This window comes from Papaver somniferum, chromosome 7 (assembly GCF_003573695.1).
Source record: "Papaver somniferum cultivar HN1 chromosome 7, ASM357369v1, whole genome shotgun sequence".
NCBI lineage: Eukaryota > Viridiplantae > Streptophyta > Magnoliopsida > Ranunculales > Papaveraceae > Papaver > Papaver somniferum.
Genome location: NC_039364.1, coordinates 260,376,288 through 260,395,049, shown reverse-complemented (window position 1 = coordinate 260,395,049; position 18,762 = coordinate 260,376,288). Strand labels below are relative to the sequence as shown.

Here is an 18,762-nt window from a genome sequence, read left to right as displayed (position 1 = left end):
CCGACTAGTATGGTTACGAGCTCCATAGTAAGAGTATGAAACCCTTCTATGAAGATAACACCTATCACTATTCAAAGTCTCCTTTATTAAAAACGGTTAATACATAATTAGTTTTAACAAACTCCTAATCTCTTACCTTTTTAAACGTGCTTCCTATTAGGATTTACTAGATTTTTTTTCACAAAATTAAATAAAAGATATTTTATGATAAGAAATAATTTTAGAAAATCTTTTAATGATTATTTGAAGAAAAAAAGAAGATAAAATATACTCCCTCCGTTACTTTTTAATAGACCAGTTTCTTTTTTTTTGAGAAAATTAAGGAAATTAAGAGGACTAATTATTGAAAGTGGTCCTCTAAACACTTGTCAATAAAAGAAAGTGAAATGGTCCCCATGATACTTGTCAGCCAAAGAAATAAGTGGAATGATCCACATAACACTCAAAAGAAGTTAAAAGAAAAATGGTCCCAAAAAATTAAAGTAACATTTGAATTTGACTTTCCCAATTAGGAAACTACCTATTTTTTTAAAATATTTATTTATAAAAACTGGCATATTAAAAAGTAACGTAGAGAGTATAAAAAAGGAATAAAATTATTTAATATAGCATAATGATTACTGATTCTCGAGTTTACTAAAATAGCCATTTCCAACAATTTCTTAATGATTATTTGAAGTTTACTAATTCTTGAGTTACGTTTCTTTTCTTTTGTGCAAATGTGGATTCATCATCATTCAAGAGCATACTGCTTTAGTACTTGACGGTGTGATAATTGGAATTACACTTTGCTATATTTAGTCAAAGTGCAGTAGACGGGCTAGCGAATCATGTAACCAATAAAAGTCAAGAGGGTTGCACAGATGCGGATACGACACGACACGGATACAGATACTACAAAATTCTCAAAAAAACTAGGACGTGGACACGTATATATAAGTATTTTATTTATATATACAATCATGTATTTATACAACAAAGTTAAGTGTTTCGATTCTAAAAATTAGAAAATAATGTTACATGTATATAAATTTTTTTAAAAAAATAAGAGATTGTTTGTTTATACACACTAAAGGTTAAGCAATCAATCACTATTAAACACATGACACAATCAAAATGCATTTTTGGAACAATACATGACCAACCGAGGGCATACGTGATGTCATTTTCAATTACAAAACCTTAATAAATACCTAAATGATTGATTTAAATGTTCGCCTTTCTTTATTTATTTAATAATAATAAAAATAATGGAAGAAATTTAAATGAAAATGAAAGAAAAATGCTTCAAACACAAATCATCAGTGCGTCCAAATCAGATACGCGCTGGACGCACACATTGGTACATCGGACATACGTCGTGTTAGCGTGCAACGCGCGTCTGACACAGACACGGCCCAAAAAATATAGCGTCCGTCCAACCCCAGAGGATACACAAGTACCAATTTGGAAATCCAAAAATCTGAACAAGCCGAGAAAAATGGATATTGCAGTTTATGGAAATTGTGCTAAATGACTCATTGATATAACTGTGTTTTGCTTGCCGATGTCACCCTATATTGCAGTTGCAGTAAAGTAGGTTGACATTTTGGTGGATAGCCTGAATATGTGGAAAGGCACATGTCCATCATCATTTCCCAATAACTTATCATTTACGTACTCAATGACGACGGGCAGCAAATGTGCCATAAAAACTGGAATACACGTGAACATCCTGGTAATTGGAATAGCCAATTTGGGAATGTAACCATTATGTCGGACTAATATTAATATTAATATTAAAATTTTCTTTTGCCCGATAAAAAAAAACAAAAATCCTAAAAAGATCACGTTGTTGGTTGTACTTGTCCCCTTGAACATGAATCCACGTACCTGTGGAGTAAATTGTTGACACATCGAGTATAATATATACACATTGAGATGAGATCTTTTGACTCACAATTTTGGTGCCAGCTTTTCTTATTCAAATTCAAATAATCATAATTTTAAAACTGATATTTATATCTTTCTTATGGTGCTGTGTATTCATATCGAAAACGAAAATACTAACATTACCGAGATGTTATCAATAAAAATTCCCGACTGAGATAAAGATCCGGCGCCACCTTAACCCTTTATAATCCCAGAGGCGCTCCGACAAGCCACACGATCCCCTCTCGGTAATTTTGTCAGTGTATCTAGCATCTCGGTAATGTAGAATTTTGTAAGAACAAAATTTTCTTAAAAAAATAAATCAAAATTTATTATAGTTGGGTTTTGTAAGAAACAATTAGCATCAAAATTAAGAGATATTGTGAGAATAATCGTCTCAATGGATACTTCTCCTACTAATTACTCGAAAAAAATAAAATATATATATATATATATATATATATATCGCTTGGGTGTCTACTAATTGCCTTTTGTCTTCACGAAAACCGTGTACGCAAGAACAATGCAATTTTACTACGGAGTTGTCATCGACATCTGGTGTGCTGTGCTAGTATTGATGGGTTTGGGAACAATCAGTTTTACTCATTATGCTTATAGATGGAGGAATCCAAAGTGCAGAGATGGAAAACTTCCACCAGGTTCGATGGGATTCCCTCTCATCGGAGAGACCATTCAGTTTCTGATCCCAAGTTACTCTTTGGATACTCCACCTTTCATTAAGAAGAGAGTCGCCAGGTAACATCTGCACATACATATAGTGATCCATCAATTAGTGATCGACTATTGTAGATATATACTTAGATTCTAATAAAAATTAAGCTGGGTTTTTGTAGGTATGGAAAACTGTTTAAAACTAGTTTGGCAGGGAAAAAGATGGTTATAACGACAGATCCCGAGATCAGCAACTACATATTCATGGAAGAAGGGAAGTCTGTTCATTTGTGGTACATGGACTCATTCGATAACTTTCTAGGAGAGGCTCTCATAAATTCAACAGCAACTGCTTACATTCACAAGTATCTTAAAAATCTATTTCTCAATCACGTCGGCAATGAAAGCTTAAAAGACAAGTTGCTCCCTAAAATTGAATTGATGGCCAACCAAGCCTTACATTCCTGGTCAACTCAACCTTCTGTCGAAGTTAAAGAATGCACCGCCAATGTACGTATAGAAAATAATATGTATATACGCACACTGCATATTGTAGCTTTATTTATTGATATATATATATATATCCATTGTGCATGGTTGTTCATATATTGTTCATATATATGCTTCAATATATATATATATATGTTTGATGGTTTTTTGTCAACAGATGGTAATTGAGTTGGTACTGAAGGAACTACTAGGCTACGATTCTACAAAGTCTACTCATAATTTGGTTAAGATGTTGTCTGAATTTATAAAAGGTATTATCAACATTCCCCTTAACGTACCCGGCACTACTTTCCACAGATGTATGAAGGTACGTACACGCACATAATTAATTAGTTATTGTGATATTAATACTATCATGCAACTAGATACAAATATCATACGTATACTATTTAACTTTTTATGTGCATGCATGTATGTTTAATCAGAACCAAAGGAAAGTGTTGAACCTAATGAAGGACATCCTACGCAAGAGACAAAACTCGACCGGAAAACGTGAAGGAGATTTTCTAGATCAACTCATCGATGATGTTAACAAGGAGGAATTCATGACTGAAGAGTTAGCTGCTGTTTTAATGATTGCACTTGTTTTTGCTAGCTTTGAGACAGTTTCTACAGCATTCAGAGTGGCAATGATGTTTTTAACAGACGAGCAGCCGCATAATTTGGTTCTGAAGAAACTACTGGTTTGTACATCGTACAATAGTACCCTTAACTGATCATGAAGAAATAGTTCAAATGTTTAGTATCAGCCTAGCTCGATATATATACCTCGTCAACCTTTTAAAATTTTCAGATTTTGCAACTCTACTTTTTGATTTTATTGTGTATCAGGAAGAGCAACAGGCCATTATTGACAGTAGAGAAAATGTTGATTCTCCACTTACATGGAAAGAATACAAATCAATGACCTTTACGCCTCACGTACGTACATTAACTCTTACATGCACGTACACCATCCTAGCTTATAATACGTACACAATATGTTCATATACAGGTAACGGGATAATTGATTATACTTATTGTGTAGGTTATTAATGAAACACTTAGGATGACAAATGGTATACCTGGGATAGTGAGAAAGGCCAACAAAGATGTACATATAAATGGTATCAAAACACGTCTCTATCTTTTGTGCTTTTAGATCTAATATTAATTATATATTCTCAACATTCCAACTAAATTAAGGTTATGATGTTTCTTGTAGGATATGTAATTCCCAAAGGCTGGATAATCATGGTTTCTCAAACAGCAATTCATATGAACCCAGACAAATTTAAGGATCCCCTCTCTTTTAATCCGTGGAGATGGAATGTACGTATGAGGTCGACAAGCAACTGATGCGAAAGGGTCCTTGGGTTGACAGTCGATAGAATTGACTCTCAAATTTTTCTTAGAATGGATCAAACTAACATCTTTGTTTTACCGTGTGTCCTTTTGAACATATATAGGACATCGGACCAAATATTATGGGCAAAAGTTTCATCCCTTTTGGAGGAGGGAAGAGGAATTGTGCTGGGACTGAGTTCACTAAGGTTTTAATGTCCGTATTTTTGCATGTTTTGGTCACCAAATTCAGGTATCTTACTCACTCCCATTAGTTACTACGTCTATCATCTTTAATGAAAACTTTGAATATATAGATCATTGATCCGTGGAACCTTTGTCAGTTGGACAAAAGTCAAAGGAGGACAAGCAGTTCGACGGCCTGGTTTATCGGTGAAAGATGGTTTTCATGTTAAAATCTCACCGAAGATTGAATATATATCAAGGAAACGGGTCTGAAAATTTAGTACAGATGATAGATGAAGACGAGTTTAGGATTGCGGTGAATTCAGAAAATTGTTTTTTTGTTATCCTGTCTTATGTGGTGGAAATGAAACAAGTTGCACTTTCGAGAAAAAAATATCTAGAGTATTAGTGTTAGTTATGTAGCTTGTGATGAAAAAAAAATATGTTTTAAAAATTATTTTTAAATGCAATCTTAAATTTCAAAGATCTCTGGTGAAGGATATATATTCAAAATATTTATTTTGTTCTTTACATGTGATATATATATGGAGATATGAACACAGAATATCTCAAAGATATGTTTCCTAAGCTAAAACAGACTCTGATTAGAATACAGGGAAGTTTGAACAACTACAGAAGACTCGGACTGTGAGGTGAAGACTCATTAAGGTGGTTGTGTTGCCACTGCCGTGGCACACAATGTGTACACGTCCAATACCCCCCCTCAAGTTGGAGCGGGAGGATCATGAGGCCGAACGCCCAACTTGCTGACAAGATGTCTAAAATGATCCACACCAAGCGGTTTAGTAAAGAGATCGGCTAACTGGGCTGCAGAAGGAATGTGAGTTGGTTTGATAAGTCCAGAGATGACTTTTTCGCGAACAAAATAACAATCGATTTCAATATGTTTAGTCCGTTCATGAAATACCGGATTTTCAGAGATGTGAATAGCAGCCTGATTGTCACAATAGACTGGAATTGGCTGCGGAATATTGACACGAAGATCAATGAATAAATAATTTAACCATTGTAACTCAGAAGTTACCCTAGCGAGAGCTCGATATTCTGCCTCAGCAGAAGAAAGGGAAATGGTGGGTTGCTTCTTGGATTTCCAAGAAAGAGGACTAGTACCCAACATAATGAAATAACCTGCCGTAGAGCGACGAGTGATTGGACAACCTGCCCAATCCGAATCAGTATAACCAGCAAGATAAAGTGAGCTAGTAGCAGAAAGAAAAATGCCGTGAGCAACCGTAACTTTTAGGTAACGAACAATGCGATAAGCAGCATCCAGGTGACCAGAACAAGGATGTTGCAAGAATTGACTTAAATAATTCACAGAATAAGTAATATCAAGACGAGTTACCTGAAGATATAGAAGACGACCAATTAAGCGACGATAAATACTTGGATCAGAGAGAGGAGTACCTGAGTTTGGTAATAATTTTAGGTGTTGCTCCATAGGAGAGGCCGCAGGTTTAGCACCTAAAAGACCAGAATCCTGAATAATGTCTAGAATATATTTACGTTGTCCAAGAAAAATGCCATTTGGAGAACGAGAAACTTCAATGCCCAGAAAATATTGCAAACGCCCTAGATTTTTGAGTGAAAATTTGGCTTCGAGTTTTTGTATGAGCTACTGGATAGCCAAATGATTATTTCCTGTAATAATGATATCGTCGACATAAACCAAAAGATAAATAGAGATGGCGTCGGAATGAAAAATAAAAAGTGAATAATCAGCACGAGACTGGATAAAACCTTCTTCCAGTAAAGCATTAGAAAATTTAGCAAACCATTGACGAGACGCTTGCTTAAGACCGTATAGAGATTTATTTAGTTTATAAACACGAGTATCACCCTTTGTTTGAAAACCAGGGGGAAGTTTCATATATATTTCCTCATGAAGATCCCCTTGTAAAAAGGCATTATTGACATCGAGTTGATGGAGAGGCCAATTGAAAATGGCAGCAACAGATAATAAAACACGAACAGTAACTAACTTAGCAACAGGCGCAAAAGTGTCATGATAGTCGATACCTTCCTGTTGTGTGTATCCTTTGGCAATGAGACGCGCCTTACGACGATCAATATCACCATTCGACTTATATTTAATCTTGAATACCCATTTACAACCAATAGTAGATTTTCCAGGTGGAAGAGTGGTCATAGTAAAAGTATCATTATTAAGTAAAGCAGTATGCTCTTTGACGATGGCATCACGCCAGTCTGGATGTTTAATGGCTTCCGTAAAAGAGCGCGGTTCATCATTAGAAATAACCGAAGATAGAAAGGCACGATGTTGCGGAGTAAATTTATCAAAAGAAATGTAATTTGTGAGAGGATACAGAGAATTAGACATACCTTTAGAAACAGAACAAACATAATCTTTCAAGTGAGATGGACGAGTATGTGTTCTAGTTGACCTGCGTAAATTAGTATCGATAGTAGAAGTCACTTCAGGAGAAGAGACGGCCGGAGAGGTAGATTCAAGAGGAGGTCCAGTTGTATGAGAAGTATGGTCATCCAGAATGTGCGTGGGAGAAGTCGAGTCAGCAACTTGCAAAGAAGGTAAATTAGATGAATGAATATCAAGGACAGAATTTGAAGGAGAAACAGACATGGAGTCCTCATATAAAAAATCAGTATCTGTAGAGAGTGGAAGCGCAGTGTCAGAAGTGAATTTAGCATCTTTGAAGGGAAACAAATGCTCATGAAAGACAACATCTCTAGAGACAAAAGTTGTTTCGGTGGAAATATCCAAAATGGTGTAACCCTTGTGGTTATGAGGATATCCTAAAAAAACACCAGGCTTAGCCCGCGGGTCAAATTTAGAATGAATCTTTGTGTTTCTAGCATAACAGAGACAACCAAAAACACGTAGATGACGATAATTAGGGACAGTACCAAGAAGAACTTCATGTGGAGTTTTATGTTTCAAAATAGGAGTTGACATTTTATTAATAAGATAACATGCCGTGAGTAAACATTCGCCCCAATAAGTAAGTGGTAAATGAGATTGAAAACGAAGAGCACGAACTACGCTGAGAAGATGACGATGTTTGCGTTCCACAACACCATTTTGTTGAGGGGTGGAAACACAACTTCGTTGGTGATGGATGCCATGGGCTTTGAACCAGGATTGCATGTCATGAGATAAAAACTCAGAACCATTATCAGATTGTACTCTTTGCAATATGGAAAGAAATGGAATGGAATTACCAGTTGATATTGTATCTATTTTGTGAGAATATTGGGTGATAACAAAATTAAGAAAATATTTGAGAAATTTAAAAGTTTCGCTCTTGATGTGCATGAGATAAACCCACGTACAACGGGAATAGTCATCGACTATTGTTAAGAAATACTTTGCACCAGTGAGTGAAGGTGTCATAAAAGGACCCCAGATATCACAATGAATAAGTTCAAAACAGCTTTTTGAAGACACTGAATTTTTATTAAAAGACAAACGACTTTGTTTAGCCAATGGACAGACATCACAAAAGGAAGTAGAACTAGATTTAATGTAATCAAAAGTACGACAAAGAAATTTAAAATGATCAAAACTAGGATGACCTAGTCTGCAGTGCCAAACATCGGCAGTTGTTTTATTACATAAGACTCTATTAAATGACTTGTGCGGATGGGCTTGGAGATGATACAAGCCAGAGATAAAATCAGCCTGACCAATCACTGCTTTCGTTACACGGTCCTGAAAGAAACAAACATGTTCGAAGAAATAAGCAATGCAATTAGTTTGGCGAGTTAATTGACTCACAAAGATGAGATTGAACTTGAAATTAGGAATGTGATGTACATTCGACAGTTTTAGTGTAGTCGAAAAAACAACCTCGCCAATATGCTTAACCATGGAGAACGAGCCATCCGGGAGTTGCATGAGAATGGAAGATTGAACAGGTATATAAGAAGTAAAGTAATGCAGTGAGTTGCAGATGTGCTGTGTTGTACCACTGTCTACAAACCATGGGTCAACAATGGAGGTGGATAGAATGTTACCTGCAAAATTGGCACGGGCATCAGGTTGTGCAGAGTCTGGTGCAGGGTTGATCAAGGCCAAAAGGCGAGAATACTGATCAGCAGACAGGGAGGGAAGAGCGTGTGGTGCAGCAGATGTGTCAGGTGACAGAGCTGCAGCAGCAGCAGTCATGTGCAGACTTGCATTAGCCAAAGGCTGCTGTGGAGAACTGTTGGCAGGGGGAAAACCATGGAGCCTGTAGCACTTGTCACGAACATGGCCTAGCCTGTTGCAATAGTGGCAAAAGGGACGCTGTCGCTTGTTCCGATTGGATGGCGGACGAGAGCTGGACTGAAAATTTTGAGCCGAAGCAAGAGCAGCAGCATCAACAGTTGGCAGAGGAGTATGAGTGATATGCTGTTGTTCCTCCTCATGCTGAACAAGATTGAAGATACGAAGTGCACTTGGGAAGGGATCCATAGTGAGTATCTGACTACGAAGGTTGGAAAACCTGTCGTGTAATCCCTGCAAAACTCCATGGCATGTTCTCTTTCGAGTCTTTCAAGCATGTGCTTGCCAGCACCACAGATACAGGCTTCCGTAGAAGCAACCAGGGAGTCTTATTGATCCCAAAGAGTTTTGATTTTGGTATAGTAAAGAGACACATGCATTGATTCCTGTTTGATTGAAGCAATTGAAGATTTTAAACGAAACAGAATAGGGGCATTGGAGACACAAAACCTGATTTGCAGATCTTTCCAGATAGCATGAGAGTTGGCAGCATACAGGCAGCTAGCCCTGATATCTGGTTGACAAGAGTTTAGAAGCCAACTGCCCACGAGATCATCACATCTCTTCCAGCATTGAAACTGCAATGGATCTGTTGGAGGAGGAAGGGAGCCATCAACGAAACCAAGCTTGCCCTTGGCATTCAGAGACTTGGTGATTCCCCTAACCCATGAACCGTAGTTGTCTCCTTGTAAAAGAGGAGAGGATATCACAGTTGCAGGATTATCACTGGGATGAATGATATAAGGGTCTAGAATTCTAGGAAGAGCTGAAGAATTGAGCAAAGATTCAGTGTTTTGGGAAGACATGTTGTCATGCACTGGAGAGTTGGGAGAAGATGGAGCAGAGCCAGACATGATGAAAAAAAAATGAAGGATAAAAGGAGACGGCGGCAGAGATGAAGCGGAAGGTAAGATATGTTTCCTAGGATCTACAAGGATACCATCTTAAATTTCAAAGATCTCTGGCGAAGGATATATATTCAGAATATTTATTTTGTTTTTTACATGTGATATATATATGGAGATATGAACACATAATATCTCAAAGATATGTTTCCTAAACTAAAACAGACTCTGACTAGAATACAGGGAAGTTTGAACAACTACAGAAGACTCGGACTGTGAGGTGAAGACTCATTCAGGTGGTTGTGTTGCCACTACCATGGCACACAATGTGTACACGTCCAATATGCAATCTAATAGTAGTTATAAAATGTATTTAATACCAAACGGCATCAAGGAGATACAGGCCGAGGTGAGGAGGGTTTCAATAACCCAAAACCTCCCTCTGAGCAGAGTTTTTTCCCTACTTGAGCATAAAATCTGAAGTGTAGAAATTTCAAGAAAGGCAACTTCTCTAGAACCGTCATGGGGTCTTCTGTGATCCATGACCACTCCAACTTTAGCTTACAAAGGTTTGGCGGAACTGAAATGTGTCTTGTCCAACCATGCATGGATGTATCCTTTTGCATGTAACTTATGGTTTGAGAATGTCTTGTTGGTTTAATGTTTTATGATTTGTCCAGATTGAAGTGTTATATATTAATATTAACAACTATCAATTTCTGCAGGCCGGTCCCTGTCTCTTCCGTTTTTAATAAGTACAGCTAGTGTTTTCTTTTCTGGACCAATTGAGTTGATTTTAATAGAATCAAATCATGTTGAATCATTGCAATATAGATCCTCAATTATTTTTTTTATTTTTTTTTATTTTTTTTTGAAGCATATCCTCCATTTGCTGATCATCGTGTTGAAATATTATACTATATCAACTTCAAATAATATTATACTATATCAACTTCAAAAATGAAATTCCAACTGATCAGTTACCTTGACAATCGAGCATTCATGAACTCCAACAACAGCCTCAGCAAGATCATGGACAAGATCACGGATCTTGAATGTCGAAACGTTACCTAACTCATTCGTTTTTACCCCATCGAAAAAAGAACTCCACATTAAGCTTTCAAAGTATTTGTCTCCAATGTCCTCAAACGAGCAGTCATTTCCCACATTAGAAGGCTGCAGAAATCCTTCGGCCATCCACAATTGAATAAGAGTTAGCTTGCTCAACTCCCAATCTTTAGGAAAGATTGAGCAATAAGAGAAACACCGCTGCAAATGAGGTGTCAAATTATCATAACTCAATTTTAATATGGGTGTGATTATGCTTTCAGGTGTGTTCTCACATATCATTTTCTCTAATGGATAACCAGTTGCTCTCTTCATTTCTTAAGTGCATCAGGCTACGTGAGTGGCTCACAATGGATGTGGTTTGTCGGCTTCGTTGCTCACTACTTTCCCCATAAGCAACAGTAGTACTGCTAATGTTCAACTGAAATTTGTCCATATCTTTGGTAATTTCATCTAATTTCTTGTTAACCCCTTTGATGTTTCTGGCCAGTTTGAAACGATAAACAAGTGGGTTGGTAGATGAAACGAAATCGAGTACCTTGTGCTTGAAGTTGCCCAGTCTTTGACGCCGCCGTATGGTTTCTTAAGAGACTCATCCATCACGTCGTCGACATCATATGCGACGTCCTTGAGCCTTCTCAACGAGAGTTTTACAAGTTCCTCCTTCTCTTGCCTCTTCTCTGCGTCCGAAATCACAGCGAGAATCATTTCTGAGGTACTTGGTAGCTTCTTCACCCAAAGCCGTACCGATGTCTTCGGAAACAACATTCACCAGCTTTCTTAAGATTCCTGTTGCACCGCTCATAAGAATCTCTGCCATAGTGATAAGGTATATCTGAAAGAAGAAACACGAGAGAAGAAAATTTGGTTGAATGAGAAAAAAGAAAGGGGTAATTTGCGTTACTTTCCCTGGCGAGATCATAATTTGAGTTACCTCCTCTACAGAACAAATATTAGTAAAATCTCCTCTCGTCACTTTTTCCATCCAAACCCGGTTAGCTGAGTCACCGGCTGTGTACAGGTGGACAAAATCAAACACGTGGTACTCAGCTTCCGAAAATACCCTCATCTTCAACAACACCATTTTTCAGGTCATTTTTCTTCTTCCCTGTAACAATTCTAACATACATCGAAGGTTTATCCAGTCCATCACAACAACAATACATCAGAAAACAACAACTCAGCCAAATTGAATAACAACAACAACAGAGAATAACAAATCAGCCCATAAGGGAGATTTAGACAGAGTTTCCTCTATTTCAGGCCATTTCCAGGCCAAATTCAGGCCTATTTTCAACTCCATACGTACACAAATCCTCCATCCTTACATACATCTATTAATCTTCTGTATTCAACTTGTTGTAGACTCAATTCAGTGACCTTAATCTCCATCAGAAACCCATCTTGCCTGAATTTCATCATCAAGCTCAAATTTGCAACCACCATCAGCTCCACTACAAGCCCTAACTGATTTCTATGCGTTCAATTTCTTCTCTATTCAGACTCGAACCCATCAATTCTTCACGGTTGAACTCAATTACACCTCATACCATGAAAATCATCAGCAACAATATCTTCAATTGCAGTTCCAGATCGAAACCCTAATTTGATTTACCTATTCAATCACCACCATCACAACTCAGAAAACTTGATTCAAAGTGAACCCATGTCTTGATTCACTCTCTGCAACGTCTCTATGTCAATTTCATATCTGAATCTGTCAATTGCCTTTGATTATCACCAACGCAATAACCATTCTTCAATTCCTTCCATATGCACTCTTACTGAAACCTACATCAAACCCAATCTTCTAATCCACTGTATTTCCTCTCATCAGTACCAGATTCATCATCGAACTTCAACAGAAAGAACGAGATCTGTTTCTTTCTTCGTCTGTTCAGGTAACGCAGATCATTTTTAGGGAAAAGAGAAAACATGTGTTATAATGAAATTTGGATTTTGATTTCTTCCTCTAATTGTTCAGATTCATCATCGCCCATCGATGGTAGCTACTGATGGTTAGGTTGATGGTTTGGGGAAGAAAACGATACAGTACTAATTTTTTTTTTCTGTTCACAAAGAAAGAGGACGGAGATATAAAAGACGAGGGTATTTTTAATAGATAAAGGCCACGTGTTTGTTTTTGTCCACCTGTATGAAGCAACTGACTCAGCTAACCGGGTTTGGATTAAAAAAGTGACGAGAGGAGATTTTACTAATATTTGTTCTGTAAGGAAGGTAATTCAAATTATGATAAAGCAAATTAAAAGAAAAAAAGAAAGACGAAAACTAGTTTAGACAACTCTGAGATACAGTAGGTGTTTGTTTAATTGTAAGATAGAGGTCGTAGGCCGTTTCCCAAGGCGACGACCCTGTCAGATCCAACTTAATGCTTGTGAACCTGTTTCAGCTATCAAAAGAATTTAAAAACAGTAAGTGGACTAAAAGTCCACAAACTAAGACACGGAGAGGCAGTTGCAAGTTGTTAAAACAATAAGCTAGATATAAACTTCACAGAACCCCATGCTTGGCTGGCTCTATCCATATATGACTTGTATGTAACAATCGGAAACGGATGATGGTACTTAAATCAACCTTGCCGCCACTCTCATCAAAATGGAACAATTAGGACTTGAGTTTAGTAGAGTGGTGAAATGGATAAGAAATTCTTTAAGAATCGTTATATCTCCATGTCTATTTTTTCTTATTTTTTATTTAATTATGTAAAATAAAATAAACTTTTTATTTAAGATGTTGGCAGCCAGCTTATTGCCTGGCTACCTACCGATTTAGTTATAAACTTTGGGGAAAATGATTTCTGATAAAAAATTTTAAATAATAATTACTTAAAATAAATAAATAACTCATAATCAATAACTAAAATTTGTCAGACTTACGAAATTCCAATCTCTATTGGGAGCTGGTACACTCACCGAGTTTTCCTACCGAAAAATCTCCCTAGAAGTAATCTGACGGTCCCTCCTAAGTGCTTAACATTTGGATTGGTGTGTGTAAAAATGGGGTCCGTATTTTTGTTTCGGTCGGTGATTTGTTCGGGATTTTTCTATCGGGTTGTCTAACATTTCCGATCCCGATCCGAGATAGCTTATTAGGTATAAGGTCTTATATATCTAAGCATTTACCACATATATAAACCATCTAGAATAAAGATCTAATAAATAAGAATTTTGCTTAGAATTTTTACACCAGCCAAAAAATAATCTATGTATTTTTTAATTAAATTTTTTGTTTATTATTTAATTAGGAAACAAATTTTGTTTTGGTTTCTTGCCAGGAGACAATAAATGACTGGTGAAAAGTTGTCATAAAATTCTTCTGTTGTAACATCTCATAGACTTCGCAATAGTGTCTGCAACCTGATTATCATCACGACTAATATTAAACTATAGTAATTAAAGCTCGAAACTAAATGCTTCATTTTTTTTCGAGAAAAGAACACAAAAACAATTTACATGTCTAAGTTCTAGTTTCTGCTAGTTTAAGTTTCTCCAAAACTATAGCGATTTGGAGGAATTTATTCTCCATCGTTCATTTTAAGTTTCTGCTAATTTCTTTTTGGTCATAGAGTCTTCCAATCTGTTAGAGCATAGATCGGTTGAACCCACCAAGCGTTGGTATGTCAAGTTTGGTTGTCATATTTTAGTGAACCAAAACTCATTTTAAGGAGTCGCTTGATTATATGCTAGATTCAACTTCGTATAAAGTGGAAATTTAAACTCAACAGGCAATTTTAAGATTGTTAGAGCATTGCTCGGTCGAACTCGCATGCGTTGCTATCTCAAGCATGTTTGTCAATGTTAGTGATCAAACTATAAGTCTTGATTTCTAGTCTACTATAGCTAAGGTCTCGGAATAGGATAGAAAGTGTAGTTGAGCTCAAGAACTCCATGTCAATCATCATACAAGACGAAGGACTACTCAAGGAACCGGTGGATCTTCATCGACTAAAAGGTATGTGGAGACTTGAACTTATCTATCACTCAAAAGTCTATTTATCTCCTATCTTGAGACAAAAGTCGTTTTGTTATATAGACTTAGATTATACACATTTGTTATTTCGAGCCGAGTTTATCTCGCCTATCTATTTCTCGAAATATGTATTGGTAAGCTTTCGCTTTAGCCAAGTTCATCTTTACCTAGTGACGAAAGTCATGACAAGTTTCAATCACTTTGAAAATTGCTTACTTTGACGAAAAATAGTTTGTGAATAACAATTATAGAATATCAACGTCCTCTAAGAATGTTTCAACGATTGAAATGAGAGTTTAGATATTATAACCATTGGAGGATATAAGCATTGTTGTGGAAACACATATATGTACAAGTCCTTATTCCTTGAACCGAAGTTTGTGAACTTTGTTGATCAAGAGAACTGGAATGGTGGCGTGAGCCAAGTCCGCGAATTCAGTCCGCGAACTGGCGGAAGTTCTCGACCCGAGAAATTTTGTTGGAGTTTGTGAATTCCGTCCGGGAACTTAAGTCCGCGAACCCAGTCCGCGAAATTGAGTAGGTTATATCTAAAAACGATGTTTGTGAACTTATTTTTATATAAACTAAGGAATGCAAATTGCAAACCGTGGCTATATAGTTCATGAACCGATTCGAGTGAATCAAATCGTTTTTGCTTTGATTGTGTATTGTGTAGTTACTTAAGATTTCCTTGCAGTTGAACAACTCTCTAACTAGTTCATTTGAGTCACTTGAACTAGTTATGGTAAAGAAGAATATGGTTGATATGAAAGTGATCATATGGCTAACCATTTGGTTGACTATAGTTGAACCAACAAATGTACAAGTTTGGGTACGGTTACACAAGCCTAGAAACGTGCATTTCATTTGTGTATAACAAGCTGGTTTTCGATCTAACAGTTGAAAGATATTATCTTGAATCTAATCAGGTTTTCATCTAACGGTGATATTGAATGTTTTGTTACCAAGCTAACATTGATTGCAAACCCTGATTTGAAAGACTATATAAGGGAGAACTCTAGCAACTGGGAAACCTAATCCCTACACCTTCTGTGTGATACTAGTTGTGCTAAGCTAGAGTCGATTCTTCTTTAACCTTTGGTTTCTTCTTCTAAACCAGGTTAACGACTTAAAGACTTTATTGGGATTGTGAAGCCAGACCGATACTACTTACTTGTAGTTGTGTGATCTGATCTTGTTGTTTCTATCGTACGAGTACAATTGTAATAATTGGCTTGAGATTGATATCTCCGATAGGCAAGATATAAAAGTAATCACAAACACTTCGTCTCATCGTTTGTGATTCCGCAATATCTTTTTTCGCTGCGTCGATTAAGATTATTGTGAGGTGATTGATAATACTAGGATGTTCTTCGGGAATATAAGTCCGGTTTATCAATTGGTTCATGTTCACCTTGATTTATCAAAAGACGGAACAAAACTCGTAGGTATATTCGTGGGAGACGGATTTATCTATTACCATAGACTTTTCTGTGTGATACAAATTTGTTTATTAAAGTCTTCGACTTAGGGTTGTAGCAACTCTTAGTTGTGGGTGAGATCAGCTAAGGGAATCAAGTACGTAGCATCCTGATGGGATCAGAGATGTACGTAGGAGCATAATTGTACCTTGGATCAGTGTGAGATTGTTTGGGGTTCAACTACAGTCCAGACCGAAGTTAATTTGGAGTAGGATAGTGTCTGTAGCGGCTTAATACAGTGTGTGTTCAAACTGGACTAGGTCCCGAGGGTTTTCTGCATTTGCGGTTTCCTCGTTAACAAAATTCAGGTATCTGTGTTATTTATTTTGTGCATTATATTTTGTTATATAATTGAAATATCACAGGTTGTGCGTTGTTCAATCAATTAGAATATCCGACCTTTTGGTTGTTAATTTAAATTGATTGACACTTGGATATTGGTCTTTGGTACTATCCAAGTTATCTCTCTAGTATTTGATAAAGACTCGCAGATTTCTATTTGCTTGAGTATACTTGAAGAATGTGAAGAATTAAGGAGCTACAACGATGACATCATCCTTCCTCCTGAGATTAGTAATATTTGACTTGAACTGTTTCATTCCCTAACGTATCTTTCAAGTCGTGCATATTGAAAACATAACCGCGAAGCATGAATGACTATACTCTAGTCAATCATAGTATTAAGGAATATAATACGAAGTATAACGTCTATCATTTGAACTTCATATATAAGACATCGACATAATTGTTTGAATGCTATTGTGATTATTGTATGGGTACGAGGTGAAGATTTCATCCTAGGAAACAATGTTATCGTTTAAAGGAAGTAAATTCATGAACTTGTTTTGTGAATCGAAAAGGAAATTGCTAGGCTTATTGGTATTTTTATTCATTGCATATTTTTTGAACTACCAATATGTGTGATTAGTATAACCGCTCATGACTTGCTTATGTTCTTGGTAAAACTATTCACAAGGCCTGAATTTTGTATTGGTATGACTTTTACTAGTGAAACCGATCTTAAGTAATCACCTAAGATGGTATGATCGATTTTAGTGTTATTGGTATGGCCAACTCTAGGCAAAGGGGAACCGATCCTAGTAAGAGGTGCAACCATTCACAAAGGGGAATCGATCCTTGTAAGAGGTACAACAAGTTTTTAGTTATTGGGAACCGATCCTATGAACATGTGCAACACGTTTTTAGATATTGGGAACCAATCCTATGGACATGTGCACCAAATACAAGTTAGATACCATATATATGTGGGAGCCGATCCTAGTACCTAGGCAACCAAGTTTTGGTAACTAGCGTGACTAATTCTAGTACCCACATGGAGGTAGGACCGAAACTTATTTTGGTAGAACCGTTAAACCCATGTTTGGTGATTTGATAGGATAATCAATCAAATAGTTCTTGGAAGTCAGATGAACCAATTCTAAACTTGTTTGGAAGTGTGGCAAGTCGATTCCAAGAGTGTAAGTATGAAAGAGGACTTACAAAGTAAAGATGTCGACATACTTTGAACATGTGTTGTAACTCTTATCTTTTATTGTTCAAAGATATTCCTTGATAACTAAAGGAGAATCCCGGATCGAAAATAAATTGAGAATCTTTTAATTAAGGTTTTTAATTTTATATTTGGAAAATAAAAATTAGTAATGTGCATTTACTAGTTGGAGATTTTCTAGTGTGATTTCGGTCAATATTTGGACAAAGCATTTCCAGGAATTATGGAAACCGAATTTGGATTATATTGCATATCTTGATAATATTTTTGGTTTTGGAAATTCCTTGGTGTTCAAACTTCCTTGTCTATAAATATCAAAGTTTGTGTTTGAGCATTGCTCGGTCAAACTCGCATGCGTTGCTATCTCAAGCATGTTTGTCAATGTTAGTGATAAAAACTATAAGTCTTGATTTCTAACCTATTTGTAGATGTCTAGGTCTTGGACATAGATAGTGTAGTTGAGCTTAAATCTCTCGACTTTCATCCCTTGAAGACGAAGAACTACTAACGGGAGCTTGTGGAACTTCTTCGAAAAAAGGTATGTGGAGACTTGAACTTATCTATCACTTGGAAAGTCTATTTATACTATATCCTATATTGAGACATAAGTCGTGTTACGATATATTTTTCTCTATACACATTTGAGATTTCGAGCTGAGTATATCTCGCTTACATATTTCTCGAAATATGTGTCGGTAAGCTTTCGTTTCGACCAAGTTCATCTTATATCATGAGAAAATTTCCGAGTAACATCTTACATGGTTTGTGTGATACAATCATTTGGTGTAAGACTTGGAAGTTTCAATAATGATTATTTCAATATCTTGAAAATTTCTTTGATGTTGATAGTGTGTGAAAACGGCTATTAACATTATAGAAGAACGTTTCAATGATTGAAATAAAGAGTTGATGATGTAACCATCTTTGGATATAAGCATATATAGTGTATTCACACATTAGTGTATAAGTCCATAAACCGGAAGCCAAGAGTATGCATAT

The 18,762-nt window shown here is 36.5% G+C and overlaps 3 protein-coding genes across 3 annotated transcripts; 1 reads left to right on the top strand and 2 right to left on the bottom strand.

Moving 5' to 3' along the window:
- The first annotated feature begins 2,118 nt into the window (after positions 1 to 2,118).
- LOC113293706 (cytochrome P450 87A3-like) lies at positions 2,119 to 5,088 on the top strand. The gene is made up of 9 exons (XM_026542258.1): positions 2,119 to 2,667; positions 2,766 to 3,093; positions 3,251 to 3,400; positions 3,519 to 3,776; positions 3,925 to 4,014; positions 4,121 to 4,199; positions 4,298 to 4,404; positions 4,542 to 4,669; positions 4,761 to 5,088. The coding sequence occupies exons 1-9, from the start codon at positions 2,435 to 2,437 to the stop codon at positions 4,873 to 4,875; spliced, it is 1,488 nt and encodes a 495-aa protein (XP_026398043.1). The 5' UTR covers positions 2,119 to 2,434; the 3' UTR covers positions 4,876 to 5,088.
- A 4,110-nt stretch (positions 5,089 to 9,198) lies between these two features.
- Positions 9,199 to 9,723, bottom strand: LOC113296463. The gene has a single exon (XM_026544772.1). The coding sequence runs from the start codon at positions 9,721 to 9,723 to the stop codon at positions 9,199 to 9,201; it is 525 nt and encodes a 174-aa protein (XP_026400557.1).
- A 945-nt stretch (positions 9,724 to 10,668) lies between these two features.
- LOC113296462 lies at positions 10,669 to 11,490 on the bottom strand. The gene is made up of 3 exons (XM_026544771.1): positions 11,321 to 11,490; positions 11,132 to 11,264; positions 10,669 to 10,983 (listed from the first exon to the last, which is right to left on the bottom strand). The coding sequence occupies exons 1-3, from the start codon at positions 11,488 to 11,490 to the stop codon at positions 10,669 to 10,671; spliced, it is 618 nt and encodes a 205-aa protein (XP_026400556.1).
- Between the last annotated feature and the right edge of the window lie 7,272 nt (positions 11,491 to 18,762).

Coding starts and splice junctions, on each gene's coding strand:
- LOC113296462 (XM_026544771.1), bottom strand. CDS start 11,490: ATGATTCTCGCTGTGATTTCGGACGCAGAGAAGAGGCAAGAGAAGGAG. Junction 11,265..11,320: donor TGGGCAACTTCAAGCACAAG/GTACTCGATTTC, acceptor CAAACTGGCCAG/AAACATCAAAGGGGTTAACA. Junction 10,984..11,131: donor GCCGACAAACCACATCCATT/GTGAGCCACTCA, acceptor CCTCATTTGCAG/CGGTGTTTCTCTTATTGCTC.
- LOC113293706 (XM_026542258.1), top strand. CDS start 2,435: ATGCAATTTTACTACGGAGTTGTCATCGACATCTGGTGTGCTGTGCTA. Junction 3,777..3,924: donor TGGTTCTGAAGAAACTACTG/GTTTGTACATCG, acceptor ATTGTGTATCAG/GAAGAGCAACAGGCCATTAT. Junction 4,015..4,120: donor CAATGACCTTTACGCCTCAC/GTACGTACATTA, acceptor CTTATTGTGTAG/GTTATTAATGAAACACTTAG.
- LOC113296463 (XM_026544772.1), bottom strand. CDS start 9,723: ATGTCTGGCTCTGCTCCATCTTCTCCCAACTCTCCAGTGCATGACAAC.